This window comes from Pristiophorus japonicus, chromosome 20 (assembly GCF_044704955.1).
Source record: "Pristiophorus japonicus isolate sPriJap1 chromosome 20, sPriJap1.hap1, whole genome shotgun sequence".
NCBI classification, from domain to species: domain Eukaryota; kingdom Metazoa; phylum Chordata; class Chondrichthyes; family Pristiophoridae; genus Pristiophorus; species Pristiophorus japonicus.
The window spans coordinates 39,701,906-39,718,643 of record NC_091996.1 but is presented as its reverse complement, the minus strand read 5'-3'; the positions used below and the strand labels follow the sequence as shown (position 1 = coordinate 39,718,643).

At 43.6% G+C, this 16,738-nt stretch overlaps 1 protein-coding gene across 4 annotated transcripts in view; it reads right to left on the bottom strand.

The window, feature by feature from the left end:
• The window catches only part of LOC139232491 (ER degradation-enhancing alpha-mannosidase-like protein 3), a 66,667-nt gene extending 54,767 nt beyond the window's left edge, over nucleotides 1–11,900 (bottom strand). For 3 of the 4 annotated variants that reach the window (XR_011588017.1, XR_011588018.1, XM_070862790.1), the window contains exons 1-2: nucleotides 11,647–11,900; nucleotides 1,958–2,003 (exon numbers count right to left, since the gene is read on the bottom strand). Coding sequence is in view for 2 of the 4 variants with exons in the window: in XM_070862790.1 (XP_070718891.1) it covers nucleotides 1,958–2,003; nucleotides 11,647–11,744 (144 nt within the window). In the remaining 2 variants the exon portion in view is untranslated. Of the gene's footprint in view, nucleotides 1–1,957; nucleotides 2,004–9,616; nucleotides 9,965–11,646 lie in introns of all 4 variants that reach the window. The other variant, XM_070862792.1, reaches the window with a different exon arrangement.
• Nucleotides 11,901–16,738: the final 4,838 nt, after the last annotated feature.

Below are 16,738 nucleotides of genomic sequence, written 5' to 3'. Positions count from 1 at the left end.
GCAAACAAGGGCATCATAGTTAATGTAACCACGTAAGTACAGCCATTCACATACGTTTAATAACTGCAATACACTTCCATCAAACCAAGCTCTCTTTCTGCAGGAATGGTTTGTACAATTACAGTGGGTCATTCATAAGTGCACTGCGTGAGACAAGTGTTGTGATTGATCAGAACATTTGATGGCAAGTTAAAAGAAGCTCCTTTGTTGAAATCAATTTAACAGCATCTTTCAGATAGCAGGTTGGTGACATAAAATCCCATGAAAATCAAACTAAGCATTTCTACAAATGTTCTCATTCAGTTATTAGAATTGTACATGTGTAAAATCCAGAGAGAGAGAGAGAGAGAGAGATTTATACAAGCACAACATTTATACAAGTTGTGTATTATGTACAACTTAAAAGGCTACTTTTAATCGCAGGAAAAATGTGTTTCTCCTTTCTGAGCATAATCAAACAGAAAATGGGGTAAAGGATATTTTGTTGTGAAATAAGAATTGCGCACAGGAAGGATTAAGGATAGTATGTACCTAAACACACAACATACAGAAACATATTGGCCTGGATGTTGAGGTAGAAATAACGGTGAGGCTAACAACGCTCACTGTTATTGAGGAGTAAATCTGAAAGTTAACTTTTACAGGTGTGGAGTCTTATTCCTTCAGATTTTAATTATTGTTGGAGATTTTTTTTTAAGTAATTTATTTTAAACTTTTTCTTTGTCTCTTATTTCCATCTTTCTTTCACTTTCTGGAAATGATGGGCATGAAATTAACAATTCTAACTTGCACTTCCTGGTTCAGATTTTCTGGCCTCGGGAAGGATTTTTCAATCTGATTAGTTAAGGAGATACACAGTTGCTTGCCGTGTTCACATAGGTCCCAGATTCCCTGTCTTGGCTTGCTAATCACATGGAGTTCCAGTGCAAAAGCCCATAGAAAATCTGTAGGCAAGTGCAAATGTAATGAACGGCTGGTTCCATTCATTTGCCACTGACCACAAAATCTGGGCCATACGGTAGAGTTGGCTTATTTGTAACGCATTTAAGAAATGGTAACCAGCAGCATTCAGAAATTGCTTTCCCCATTTCAAAAAGGTGACCCAAACACCCTACTCTGAATAAACACAATTAGTTAAATCTTTTTGAAGGCAGGGAATTGTGCTCAGCAGTGTGAAATTGTGTATGCTAGCACAGCTAGATGCCCGTATTTAGAAAAGAATGGATCCTTGTTTTGTGTCGATAAAGTTAAGTGGACATGAAAGTGGCCAGGAAATATATTGTAGACAATATAGGGAGAATTTTATATCTGCGCAGCCAATGGGGAGTTTTGCCTCCCAGCACCGCACATTGGGAAATCAGTCATGTCCTGCCCATGATTTTTTGACCATTATGAATGGAAAATGATAGGCCACACATGCTCATATTGCAAATATACATGACCAGCTGGCAAATCAGCAACATAGATTTGTAAAATGACCTCGTATATGCTTACATCCTCATTAGTATTCCACAGGATTATCGTCACAATATCGTGTTTTAATATTAAGAGTGCAATAGAATTAAAAAAGGTATAAAACAAAAAGAATCTTGTTCACTAGCTTTGATAGTGGCTGGTATCAGTTGCGATCAATAAAACGCGGAGCAGTGAGGCTCATTAGGTATTGAGGTCTGACATGGAATTAAAGGACAACAGTAAGACGAGATCCTGTTCACCAAACGACATATGTTTAGTCCCAAGAAACTGTTCCATTTCAAGAAATTGTAAGAGAAGCTGGAGTTATTTTGCTGCACTCCTTATTGTCACATGGGGACAGGAATTGCTACTCAAGTAGTCTGGCTTTTTATTGGCCTTTGCTGACTTGAACACTTCACGACTCTCATTCTGAAAGGAGCAAAGTAAAAATGAAAACATCGCACAACAAACAAAGGCAATTGAAAAATGAATAAATGCTTACCATATAGTTGCTGTATGCATGCTCAAACATTTCAACAACTTGGTTCCTGTAAATAAAAAATATGCAAGATAAGGCAAAGTCAAAACCCATGTCAAAATACTGCTCCAGCAGACAAAACCAATCGTCCACACTGCTCGCCCAAAGAAAATCACCAAACCAAAAGGATGCTGGATCAGATAAAAGTACCAGATCACGTCTGAGTTATGAAAACCCTTTTGCAATTAAGTTATGCATATGAATATTCAATAACCAAACATCTAGCAAGTGATTTACTGTAATATTTTACTAATGATGTTTTTGAAATTGATGTATTGTATCAAAAAGCAGTAAGAGTGCACAGTGCAGTAATCCATGAATGAACTTGTACGTTAGCAATGAGAATCATATTCTCTTATAATTGCCCTGAAGAATTTCAGAAATTAAAGAAAGTGCACACTAGTTTGGGTTTGGAGCATGTCTTACCAGCACAGCCGAACTTTGGGAGGGAATGCAGTTTGGCAGAGAGAAAAAAAATGTCAAATAACATTTGAACTCAATGGTAAAAAGGTTACTGGAATTCAGCTTACAGCTGCCAGATCTGGGTCATTTTTATATCGTAAAAGTCCTTGAGACAAGTCATGGTGACTGTGTTATCGTTTAACACAAAATAAAACCAGATTTTATCATATTGACATTAAGGTTATCTAGAGGTTAGCAGTTAAACTACTGCGAATTAGGGGGCCAGAAACTCTATTTTAAAAAATATAGTTATACTCTAAGTACATTGATCTAAAGTTGAATTAAATGCCATGAATGGCAGTGATTTCTGAGCACCGTAATTTGTGCTGATCATTATTGACATTGAACAGATTGGACTAACACTTCAGAACTGGTCAAATTTCAGCTTGCTGTACATATCAACTCTGACACAAGAGCTGATCCTTGGCAATAGTTTCAGACATCTCGTAATCTCCTAGTCTCTCCAACTGACAGATAAGTAATAGTCTGACAGACCAAATATCTCAGGCTACAAAATACAAATCAGGTTTATTGAGTAAAATTAAACAGAAGCAAAAGACAGAACAGATTTACAGAAGAACATAAGAAATAGGAGCAGGAGTCGGCCATTTGGCCCCTCAAGCTTGCTCCACCATTTAATAAGATCATGGCTGACCTGTCCTTGGCCTCAACTCCACTTCTCCCCCCAACCCCACCCCGCTCCTCTCCCACACCCGCTCCCCTCAGAGAAGAAATTCTTCCTAATTTCCGTTTCAAATGGACGACCCCTTATTCTGAAATTCTGCCCCCTAGTTCTAGATTTCCCCACATGGGGAAACAGCCTCTCTGCATCTATCCTGTCAAGCCGCCTCAGAATCTTATACGTTTCAATAAGATCACCTCTCATTCTTCTAAACTCCAATGAGTATAGGCCCAACCTGCTCAACCTTTCTTCATATGACAACCCCTTCATCTCAGGAATCAACCTCATGAACCTTCTCTGAACTGCCTCCAATACTAGTATATCCTTCCTTAAATGAGACCAAAACTGTACACAGTTCTCCAGGTGTGGTCTTACCAATGCCCTGTTCAGTTATAGGAGTACTTTTGTACTCCATCCCTGTTGCAATAAAGGCCAACATTCTACTTGCCTTCCTGATTACTTGCTGTACCTGCATATTAACTTTGAGTTTCATGTACAAGGACCACCAGGTCCCTCTGTACTGCAGCACTTTGTAATCTCTCCCCATTTAAATAATAATTTGCTTTTTTATTTTTCCTACCAAATTGGATAACCTCACATTTTCCCACATTAAGGGCCCAAGTTTCCACAGGATAAAAAACGGGCGCCCCTCCGAGTTGGTTTTTCGGCGCCAGAAAAAAAACGCGCTATTCTCGAGAGCTTTGCAGCTCCTTGTCTGTTTGGCGTGGCGCCCAGGGGGGGCGGAGCCTACACTCGCGCCGATTTTGTAAGTGGGAGGGGGCGGGTACTATTTAAATTAGTTTTTTTCCTGCCGGCAACGCTGCGCGTGCGCGTTGGAGCGTTCGCGCATGCTCAGTGTGAAAAAAAACATTGGCACTCGGCCATTTTTGTAGTTCTTTGTAGCTGTTTAATTTTTGAACATTTTTTAATAAAATCACATTGCCATCAGCACTGAGGCTTCCCTTCTCACGGTCTCCTTCCCCTCCCTCCCCTCCGCGGCAACAAACGGCTGTCTCCTTCCCCTCCCTCCCCTTCGCGGCAACAAGCCGCTGTCTCCTTCCCCTCCCTCCACGGCAACAAGCCGCTGTCTCCTTCCCCTCCCTCCCCTCCCTCCACGTAAACAAGCCGCTGTCTCCTTCCCCTCCCTCCCCTGCACGGTAACAAGCCGCTGTCTCCTTCCCCTCCCTCCCCTGCGCAGCAACAAGCCGCTGCCTCCTTCCCCTCCCTCCCCTCCCTCCACGGCAACAAGCCGCTGTCTCCTTCCCCCCCCTCCCCTGCGCGGCAACAAACGGCGGTTTCCTTCGAACGATGGCTGAAGCACTTTCACACAGGTAGGAAGATGGTTTATTTAATCTTTTCTTTGCTTATAAATGTTTATTCAGGTTGGATTTATTTGTATAATATTTGTAGAAGTATAAATAAGGATTGATTGTAGAATTTAATGAGTTCCCTTTCCCCCCCCCCTCCCCCCCCACCTCGTTCTGGACGCCTAATTTGTAACCTGTGCCTGATTTTTTAATGTGTAGAACAGATTTTTTCAGTTCTACAAAAATCTTCACTTGGAGTACGTTTTCACTGAGGAAACTTTGAAATCAGGCGTCAGTGGCCGGACACGCCCCCTTTTGAAGAAAAAATTCTGTTCTAAAGTAGAACTGTTCTACCTCACTAGAACTGCAGAAAAAAAAATGTGGAGAATTGCGATTTCTAAGATAGTCCGTTCTCCACCAGTTGCTCCTAAAAATCAGGCGCAAATCATGTGGAAACTTGGGCCCTATATTCCATCTGTCAAATTTTTGCCCACTCACTTAGCCTGTCTATATCCCTTTGTAGATTCTTTGTGCCCTCCTCACAACTTACTTTCCCACCTATCTTTTTATCAGCAAATTTGGCTACATTGCACTCGGTCCCTTCATCCAAGTCATTAATATAGATTGTAAATAGTTGAGGACCCAGCACCGATCCCTGTGGCACCACACTAGTTACTGTTTGCTAACCTGAAAATGACCCATTTATCCTGACTCTCTGTTTTCTGTTAGCATGGATAGAGGATTGGCTAACTAATATATTACCCCCAACCCAGTGAGCTCTTATCTTGTGCAGTAAACTTTTATGTGGCATCTTATCAAATGTTTTCTGGAAATCCAAATACACCACATCAACTGGTTCCCCTGTATCCACCCTGCACGTTACATCTTGGTCAAATATGATTTCCCTTTAATAAAACCATGCTGACTCTGTTTGACTGCATTATGATTTTCTAAATGTCCTGCTACTGCTTCCTTAATAATGGACTCCAGCATTTTCCCAATGACAGATGTTAGGCTAACTGGTCTATAGTTTCCTGCTTTCTGTCTCCCTCCTTTCTTAAACAGGGGCGTTACATTTGCAGTTTTCCAATCCGCTGGGCTCTCTCCAGAATCCAGGGAATTTTGGTAGATTACAACCAATGCATCCACTATCTCTGCAGCCACCTCTTAAGACCTTAGAATGTAAGCAGTCAGGTCCAGGGGACTTGTCCGCCTTTAGTCCCATTAGTTTGCCTAGTACATTTTCTCTAGTTATAGTGATTGTTTTAAGTTCCCCCACCCCCAATAGCCCCTTGATTATTATTGGGATGCTTTTAGTGTCTTCTATTGTGAAGACCAATACAAAATATTTGTTCAAAGTCGCTGCCATTTCCCAGTTTTTCATTATTAATTCCCCAGTCTCATCCTCTAAGGGACCAATGTTTACTTTAGCTACTTGCTTCCTTTTTATATGCCTGTAGAAGCACTTGCTGTCTGTTTTTATATTTCTTGCTAGTTTACTCTTTCAAGCTATCTTCTCTCTCTCTCTCATATTTTTTTTTTAGTTGTCCTTTGCTGGTTTCTAAAAATTTCCCAATCCTCTGGCCTTCCACTGTTCTTTGCAACATTTTAATGTCTTTGTTTTCAATTTGATACTATCCTTTATTTCCTTAGTTAGCCACGGACGGTTCACCCTTCTCTTAGTCTTTCTTTCTCACTAGAATATAACTTTGCTGAGAGATATGAAATATCTCATAACATAAGAAATAGGAGCAGTAGGCGGCAATTTGGCACCCTGAGCCTGCTCTGCCATTCAATAAGAACATGGCTGATCTGATCTTGGGCTCAGCTCCACTTCTCTGCCCGCTCACCATAACCCTTCATCCCCTTATCGCTCAAAAATCTGTCCATCTCCACCTTAAATATACTCAAATGACCCAGCCCCCACAACTCTGGTTCATTCTCTGGTTGGCGACCAGTAACTAGTGGGGTGCCGCAGGGATCAGTGCTGGGATCTCAACTATTTACAATCTATATTAATGACTTGGAAGAAGGGACTGAGTGTAACGTAGCCAAGTTTGCTGACAATACAAAGATGGGAGGAAAAGCAATGTGTGAGGAGGACACAAAAAATCTGCAAAAGGACATAGACAGGCTAAGTGAGTGGGCAAAAATTTGGCAGATGGAGTATAATGTCGGAAAGTGTGAGGTCATGCACTTCGGCAGAAAAAAAATCAAAGAGCAAGTTACTATTTAAATGGAGAAAGATTGCAAAGTGCCACAGTACAGCGGGACCTGGGGTACTTGTGCATGAAACACAAAAGGTTAGTATGCAGGTACAGCAAGTTATCAGGAAGGCCAATGGTATCGTGGCCTTTATTACAAAGGGGATGGAGTTTAAAGCAGGGAAGTCTTGCTACAGCTATATAAAGGTATTGGTGAGGCCACACCTGGGATACTGTGTGCAGTTTTGGTTTCCATATTTACGAAAGGATATACTTGCTTTGGAGGGATTTCACAGAAGGTTCACGAGATTGATTCTGGGGATGAGGGGGTTGACTTATGAGGAAAGGTTGAGTAGGTTGGGCATCTACTCACTGGAATTCAGAAGAATGAGAGGTGATCTTATCGAAACGTATAAGATTATGAAGGGGCTTGACAAGGTGGATGCAGAGAGGATGTTTCCACTGATGGGGGAGACTAGAACTAGGGGGCATCATCTTAGAATAAGGGGCCGCCCATTTAAAACTGAGATGAGGAGAAATTTCTTCTCTTGGAGGGTTGTAAGTCTGTGGAATTCATTACCTCAGAGAGCTGTGGAAGCTGGGACATTGAATAAATTTAAGTCAGAAATAGACGGTTTCTTAACCGATAAGGGGATAAGGGGCTATGAGGAGCGGGCGGGGAAGTGGAGCTGAGTCCATGATCAGATCAGCCATGATCTTATTGAATGGCAGAGCAGGCTCGAGGGGCCGTATGGCCTACTCGTGTTCCTATTTCTTATGTTGTTATGTTCTTATAACTTTCTGGGGCAGAGAATTCCACAGATTTACAACCCTCTGAAAAGAAAAAATTCCTCATCTCAGTTCTAAATGGACGAACCCTTATTCTGAAACTATGCCCCCTAGTTCTAGATTCCCCCACAAGGGGAAACATCTTCTCTGCATCCACCTTGTTCACTTCTCATTTTTCTGAACACCAATGAGTATAGACACAACCTGCTCAATGTTTCTTCTTCTCAGGAATTAACCTTCTCTGAACTGCCTCCAATGCAAGTATATCCCTCCTTAAATAAGGAGACCAAAACTGTACGCAGCACTCTAGGTGTGGCCTCACCAATATCCTGTACAGTTGTAGCAGGACTTCTCTGCTTTTATATTCCATCCCCTTTGCATTAAAGGCCAACATTCCATTTGCCTTCCTGATTACTTGCTGTATCTGTATACTAACTTTTTCTCCTTAAATATTTGCCACTGCTTTTCTACAGTCTTAACCTTTAATATATTTTCCTAGTCCACTTTAACCAACTCTGCCTTCATACTTTTTTTTTTTTATTACGTTTATTTAAGTTCAGGACACTAGTTTAAAACTTAGCTTTCTCACCCCCAAACTGAATTTGAAATTCTACCATGTTATGATTACTCTTCCCAAGAGGATCCTTCACCATGAGATCATTAATTAATCCAGCCACATTACACATTTCACTAGATTATAGTACTTCACACAATCTCCCAGTGTCTCTATCAAAACAATGAAAGGTAAGAACATTTTAGTTATTTGCGGTAGATTTGTGGGATCGGGGGTAACAGTTGATTACAACACAGTAAATAGTTGTCAGCTGCTCGGATTTTATACGAGCTTCATTATTTTTGTTTCCTCGTTCCCACTGCTTCAATACGGACCAAAGGTTCCACTCCATATCGGCCCTGGCCTCATTGACCCAATATTGGATCTCAGTCCCCCAATGCCTCAGATTTAAATTGCTCATCCTGTTTAAATCCCTTCATGTCCTTGTCCCTCCCCATCGCTAACCTCCTCCAGACCTACAACCCTTGTCCACCCCCTCAACTCTACTCCTCTGACTCTAGCCTTTTATGCGCCCGCTCTTCCTGCTCCCCACCATTGGTGGCCGTGGGTCCCACACTCTGGAATCCCCTTCCTAAACCTCTGCCTTTTCAACTCCCTCTCCTCAGCTGTGGCTCAGTTGGCAGAAGGTTGTGGGTTCAAGTCCCACTCCAGGGACTTGCGCACAAAATCTAAGCTGGCACTCTAGTGCACTACTGAGGGAGTGCTGCACTGTCAGAGGTGTTGTCTTTTGGATGAGACATTAAACCGAGGCCCCGTCTGCCCCCTCAGGTGGACTAATCTCAAATACATTTTGCACTAGAGCTTACTTCCTCCATCAAAAACTTTGAACTTTGAACATTGCCACTGCAAATGTATTTGAGTAACCATCCCACCACGCCTATAAGACAACTCATGGAATATCAGGTGTAGTTGCAGCCTTCACGTGCTACTGCACTCCCAATGTACCTTTGAGGCCACTGGGCTTCTAATTTTGAATTGTGAAATGTGATCTCAAAACACTGGGAGAAATTTTGAAATCCAATGCACTAAAAAGAAATGCAACTTATTCAGTTGCCTTGAAACAGTCGCCTTTGGTCATAGGCCTCAATTCAAGGCTACTTTCCCGTTGTATAATTTTTTGAGCAATTAGCTTTTGAGGTTAACATAATCTGGGTCATTGTAAACATTCCATTGTTAAACAGGTCTTGATATGAAGCAGTTTACACCTGTCTGAGAGCTTGTCTCCCTTTTGGAAATCCCATTAGCAAGGACTAAAGATATTATTAACTCGCAGGTAGAGCCCCAATCACTTGTGATATGGAGATTGCACTGAGCACTATTTTTGACAACTTGGTTGGCATGCTAGTGTAAAATTTGTGTGCACTCAAAATATTGTTAATCATTTACACTATTGCATGGAAAAAATAAAATCAACCTACAGCATTATAATCTAATGTGACAATCTTAATTCAACACTTCAAATTGTTGTCACTAGTAAAACTTCATAGTGTGACATTCTACTGCTCAAAATACTCTCTCCAGACAACACATGTTCAGATAGAAGCAATATATAATAGAACTATTGTGGTTTTTATAGTCCAAATGGATAGAACATGGAAAGTTCACCTGTCCACCATTACGCTTCATTAACATCCTTGTCACATCACTCCGCTCCTTGAATCAAACAACTACGCAACACCTGGTTTATTCAGAGGAACTGTAGATAGAAAAAGGCCAAGCTCCAACTAGTTTGACTTCGACCATCCTGGCAGTCAGCTGATACAGACTAATTATAGCAATCAATCTCCAGCAATTAGACTACCACAGACTCAGACTATGACGTGAGGAAAACCCCTGTGGTCAAACGCACTGCTTTCTCGACCAAACCGCTTGGATTTATAGTGTTGGCAGTTGCGGAACATAGAAAGTTGGGGGAAAGGCAACAACCATGTTCTTGCTTTGGTGTTTCTGTGCCTGCAAAAATAAAATCTTAATGTAACAAAGAAGCACCCAAAAATACCACATTCAAAATGCCCCACATGTACTGACTTTTGGTTTTACAAATTTAGTTATCAGCATTTAGTTTGAAGTGTCAGTTGCCATGAAAGAAGCAGTGAAGTACAGAAATAGGATGCTCACAGGATGAGCTATTGTGATGAAGCAGTTGGAGCTTGGGCAATAATTTGCAGTGGAGACTCCCTAGCAGTTTATAACGGTTGAAGGCCTTAAGCTTTCCAATCCACCCAGAGCTGGCATAACCTTCATTTGAAGGGACAAATAAGAAATATCTTAATTACTTTACATATTGCCTTGTTGCATCCTCAGGTCATCCTAAAGTACTTTATAACCAATAGATTTATTTTGAAGTTCAGTCACTGTTGTTTCAATGGCAAATTCAGCAGTTAATTCATAATCAGCAAGGAGTCACAAACAGCAAATAAATGAATGACCAGATAATGTTTTTGGTGGTGCTGGTTGAAAGAACAATGTTGACAAGGATATCAGCAGAACTCCCCATTTTTCAATGAATGCTAAAGCCCATCATATTTCCACACAGTTTCCATGTGCCACTATAAATTAGAACTATGAAAAATGTCAACAGTGCAGTCATTTAAATTTTTGCTACACTGGAATATTTTCCTCAAAATGGCCACATAATACCCCAGTGTCTTGCATTTGCCTCCAAAATCAAGGATGAGCAGGTAAAAAACTGGCAAAACATCCATTTAGGGGAGACAAGTTTCATTCAATTGTTGCCTACTCCTATTTCTTATGTTTACAAATCAATAGTGTTATCTGCAGTAGACACAATGTGTGATACACACACATTAGATGCAGATGAAGGAAACAGGAAATTAAATCTATGAGGCCATGGTGGTCTACTTTGTAGTACTAGTGACTCCAACTTGAATTATGAAGCACAGCTTGGTTATATATTAACTATTGATTGTAAACATAGGTGTAGGCCATACAGCCCTTTGAGCTTCCTCTGCCATTCAATCAGATCATGGCTTATCTTGCTAGACAAATAAACATACCATTGATAATGAGTTGTAGGTACAGGTTTACTGAAAACCAACAATGGCTCTAAGCTGACAGTTTATTTCATTTTACAACACTTAAATTATCATACTTGTATTTAGGCACTGAATTTATTTTTTAAAAAGCATATCAACTCACTCGGATTTGTACTGATGCACCAAATCTCGAAGCATTTTTTTTGTACATGCATTTACTTATGAGTATTTTTCAAATGCACAAGCACAAAAAGCAGACAAAAAAATTAGTCTGGTTTAGACACATACACATTTACATAATCAAAATGTTCATTTTCTGTCACAAACTGTTGTAGATGAAAGGGCAAAGGAAAAGACCAACAGATCATTAAGATCACACAGAGCAAAAAACACAGCAGTATCCAACAAGGAAAAACGTATCACCAAACTTATGACAGCGGGCAGTTTAATTGGAGAAGTATGACAAATGTATATTACACTAGACCGAAAGAACTTCCCAGATGTTTAGCTTCAAGTTACTTTTAGTGACAATACCAATTTTCATTTGGCTCAAAACTAAATTCTCAACTAAAAGCATGACCACTGGGATGGGCAAAGTGCAGCACTAGAGACCCAGACAACACATTTTAAAATTCATACCTGACTGATCCTTGTTGTTGCTTGGTCATCGCCAGCACCAGCTGCAGGCAGAACCAGCTGTAGGGGAGGCCCGCCAGCAGCCCGAGGGGGAAGGCCATGGTGCTAGAGTGGGGGATGTGGGGATGTGGGGAGAGGAGACAAGGCCTGCAGCTCTGCCCCCAGCACACACCCAGCTACCCCCAGTCACAGTCACTTCTCCCACACCCCACACCCAGCTACCCCGAGTCACAGTCACTTCTCCCACACCCCACACACAGCTACCCCCAGTCACAGTCACTTCTCCCACACCCCACACACAGCTACCCCCAGTCACAGTCACTTCTCCCACACACCACACCCAGCTACCCCCAGTCACAGTCACTTCTCCCACACCCCACACACAGCTACCCCCAGTCACAGTCACTTCTCCCACACCCCACACACAGCTACCCCCAGTCACAGTCACTTCTCACACACCCCACACACACCCAGCTACCCCCAGTCAGTCACTTCTCCCACACACCACACACAGCTACCCTAGTGTCAGAGTCACTGCTTCCCCCTCACACCCCTCACACACTCTGTCCTGTCCTCGCTGCCAGACCGCCCTCGGGGAGCGGGGAGCAGGCGGTGGGTGAGGGCGGCGGGGGTCCCTCCTTCTCTAACTCCCTCACCCTCAGGGAGCAGGCGGCGGTGCTCGCTAAACTCACTCCCTTACTCCCGGCCGCCACATTCTGACCATCGACACCCGGCCTGTGGGCGGGCGGCGCTCGCTAGACCCTCCCTCCTTCACTCACTCCCGGCCTGCCCCTTTCCCCACCGCGGCCCCTAGACTGTGCGATGCTGACCCCCGGGCTGTGTGTGATGCCGACCCCCGGTGTTTAAGGCCCGTGTGTACCGGAGCTCCCTCACTGCCCGGCGCCTGTCAGGGAGCTAGACTACAACTACCAGCACACCCCGCGCAGCTGCGGAAGTGAGAGCACAAAGCATGCTGGGATTGTAGTCTTTCCGCTCATGGCCCACTGACGTCATTTCCATTGCCCAATCACCTTCTTTAAACTCTCTGACTTCAATCCCCAGTTTATTTTTGTTGCTGAAAACAAAATAATTCCTGTGGGGAAATAACATGCTCTATCCTATTACAATTATCATCATCATCATAGGCGGTCCCTCGGATCGAGGATGACTTGCTTCCGCCGAAAAAGAATGAGTTCACAGCTGTTTCAACGAAGGACCTAATATTCCGGATCCCGAACTACAACCTGAAGGGTGGAAGATGCCTGTGCGTGGAGTTTTTTAACGTGGGATGGCCGTTGCACACCAGCCACCACAAGGGCTTGACAGAGCGAGGTCTTGGTCCAGTGGCAAGGGTTACCCAGTACGACTGGAGACCAGCTCTGCTGCACGGACCCAGTGCGCACACATATCGCAGTGTGGGCTGGCCCGTACTGCCCCTGGGCTCTCACCTCTTCTGGGCCCCGATCACATCGCTCCACGGTCTCTCGCCGCTCCTGCTGTATTTGCCCACGCTCCAATCAGCCACCTGCATCTTGGTGACATCCAATTCAGTCACCCTCTTCACAGCCGTCGCTCTCCAGCACACGCTGTACCTTGAAGTGGTATGCTCCATGCTGCTCCTTTGTAGGCCCCGACCTGCTGATGGTCCTTGCAGGTCGGGACCGCCGCGCTGGAATTAACAACTGTTTAGGCACCATCCTATCAGTGGGAACATGGCAGAGTTAGGTCAGTCGGGAGAAGCAATTTAGTCAAAAAGATAAATTGTTGACTACTGATTGTGCCTCAGCTATTGCACTTCTATAAGCTGCTAGATTTTTACAGTAACAGGAGAATTATGGTCAGCGTCATTATAATTTTGGCGTTCACTTTGTCACCCAGTGACTCAGATGGTAGCATCTATGCCTCTGAGTCAGAAGGTTCAAGTTGCACTCCAGAGACTTAAGCACAAAATCTCAGCTGACACTCCAGTGCAGTACTAAGGGAATACTGCACTGTCGGAGGTGCCATCTTTTGGATGAGGCGTTAAACCAAAGCCCCATCTGCTCTCTCAGGTGGACGTAAAAGTTCCTATGGCATTATTTCAAAGAAGAGAAGGTATTATCCCCAGTGTCCTGGCCAATATTTATCCCTCAATCAAAATCACTAAAATATATTATCTGGTCATTATCACATTGCTGTTCATGGAAGCTTGCTCTGTGCAAATTGACTGTCGTATTTCATACATTACAACAAGTGTTTACACTTCAAAAAGTACTTCATTGGCTGTAAAGCGCTTTGGAATGTCTGGTAGTTGTGAAAGATGCGAGATCAATGCAATCTTTCTTTAAACTAACTAGCCACCAGCCCAGATGAACTGCCTTTGGCCTCACAGGACTCCACAGATAGTAGAACAAAAAATAATTTTGAAAGCTATACTTAAGTACAATTGAATCACATCAACTTCCACATTACATTATAAATAAGAAAATGGCCTGCAGTTTCTAGTATTTTGTCATACAGTATGTGGGTCCAAATAATAAAGAAAAGAATGAACTTTCATTTATATAGCACCTTATCACATCTCTCAGGCAGGGTTGCCCCCAGGTTGTCCTGAAGTCTCCAAAGATAAAGTTTAATCTCCCAGACACGGCTGTAAGTAACCCGGGAGAAAATTCATAGGGGCATTAAAAAATGGAATGTTTTTAAAATATTTTCTTTGAACATTTGTATTTATTAGTTATATAAACTATTGGAAATGGGGAGAAGTCTGTTAGACAGAATCATCCAATTGGGTAATAAAGAGTCTGTTTGCTTTCCAGTTGATGTGGGGAGGTGAGACACTGCGAGGATGCATTCCTGCCCATGTCCTAAATCTCACCAAGTCCCGTTCACCCATCGCCTTTTTAGTGTATGGAGAAAGGGTCAGACTGAACACTGTGAGCTCAAAGTAAAGTGTGACCTTTGTCTTTTATTGCAGGTATCCAGAGTGCCTCTCCAACCTGTGAAGCCTCCTTAAATGCCTGTCCTCCCACGTGATTATGGGATCCCTTGGGACTCTAGGGTATGAGCCCTCTGGTGGCTGTACAGAGTAACTAAAAGTCCACATATATAACAACACTCCCCCCTAAAGTCAATAGTGTAACTATTTACAATGTGAGTCGATCTGGGGCCCTTCTTGCCCTGGTTGATCGTCTCGGTGTGAAAGCTGGTGTTGTTGAATCATTTGTTGGGCCCTCGCTGGGCTGCTGTGCAGCTGGCCTTGCTGGGCTGCCTGGTGTATTGGGCCCTGCAGGGCTGCTGTGGATGATGGGTTCTGCTTCGTGGTCAACCGTGGTGCCGGTTGCTACTGGTGTGTATGTTGGGGGCATCAAAAAAGGTAGGGTCCAAGGTGGGTTGCTCAGGATAGTCCGTAAATCTGAGTTTGATTTGGTCCAAGTGTTTCTGGAGAATGAGTCCATTTGAAAGTTTGACCTGAAACACCCTGCTCCTCTCTTTGGCCACGACAGTGCCTGGAAGTCACTTGGGACCTTGTCCATAATTCAATACAAATACAGGATCATTGATTTCAATCTCGCATGACACATTTGCGCTATCATGGTATGCACTTTGTTGAAGCCGCCTGCTCTCTACCTGTTCATGTAGATCAGAGTGAACTGACGACAGCCTTGTCTTAAGTGCTCTTTTCATGAGCAGTTCAGCAGGTGGGATCCCAGTGAGTGAGTGGGGTCTCGTGCGGTAGCTAAGCAGGACTCGGGATAGGCGAGTCTGCAGTGAGCCTTCAGTTACCCTCTTCAAGCCTTGCTTGGTAGTTTGCACTGCTCTCTCTGCCTGACCATTGGATGCCTGTTTAAACGGGGCAGATGTGACATGTTTGATCCCGTTACGGGTCCCGAATTTTTTGAACTCAGCACTGGTAAAACATGGCCCATTGTCGCTCACCAGGACATCTGGTAAGCCGTGAGTGGCAAACATGGCCCACAGGTTTTCAGTAGTGGCAGCGGACGTGCTAGCCGACATTATCTCACATTCAATTCGCTTGGAGTACGCGGCTACAACCACAAGGAATATTTTACCCAAAAACGGGCCTGCATAGTCGACGTGTACCCTAGACCACGGTTTGGAGGGCCAAGACCATAAACTTAGCGGCGCCTCCCTGGGTACATTGCTTAACTGCGAGCATGTATTACATCTGTGAACGCAGGACTCTAATTCCGCATCGATACCGGGCTACCACACGTGGGATCTGGCTATCGCTTTCATCATTATGATGCCTAGGTGGGTACTGTGGAGGTCACTGATGAAGGTGTCTCTGCCCTTCTTGGGGATCACTACTCGATTGCCCCACAGAAGGCAGTCTGCCTATATAGACATTTCATCTTTGTGCTGGAACGGCTTTATCTCTTCCCGCATTTCCACCGGGGCAGTAGACCAGCTCCCATGAAGCACACAGCTTTTGACTAGAGATAATAAGGGGTTCTGGCTTGTCCAGGTTTTGATCTGCCAGGCAGTGACGGGTGATTGCGCACTCTCAAATGCTTCCATAACCATGGCTAGATCTGTGGGCCTCGCCATTTCCACCCCCGTGATGGGCAATGGCAGCCTACTGAGAGCATCGGCGCAGTTTTCTGTGCCTGGCCTGTGGCGGATGGCGTAGTTGTATGCGGACAACATGAGCGCCCATCTCTGGATGCGAGCCGATGCATTGGTATTTATCCCTTTACTCTTGGAAAACAGGGATATAAATGGCTTATGGTCAGTTTCCAATTCGAATTTTAGCCCAAACAGATATTGATGCATTTTCTTTACCCCATAGACACACGCTAGCACTTCTTTTTCAATCATGCTGTAGGCTCTCTCAGCCTTAGAGAGACTCCTGGATGCATAAGCAACTGGTTGCAGTTTCACAAAATCATTAGCTTGTTGCAATACACACCTGACGCCATATGATGATGCATCACATGCTAGTACCAAATGCTTACATGGATCATACAACACAAGCAATTTGTTTGAGCATAACAATTTTCTCGTTTTTACAAAGACATTTTCTTGGCTTTTGCCCCAAACCCATTCGCCCCCTTTTCGTAGTAAGACATGCAGTGGTTCTTGCAGTGTGCTG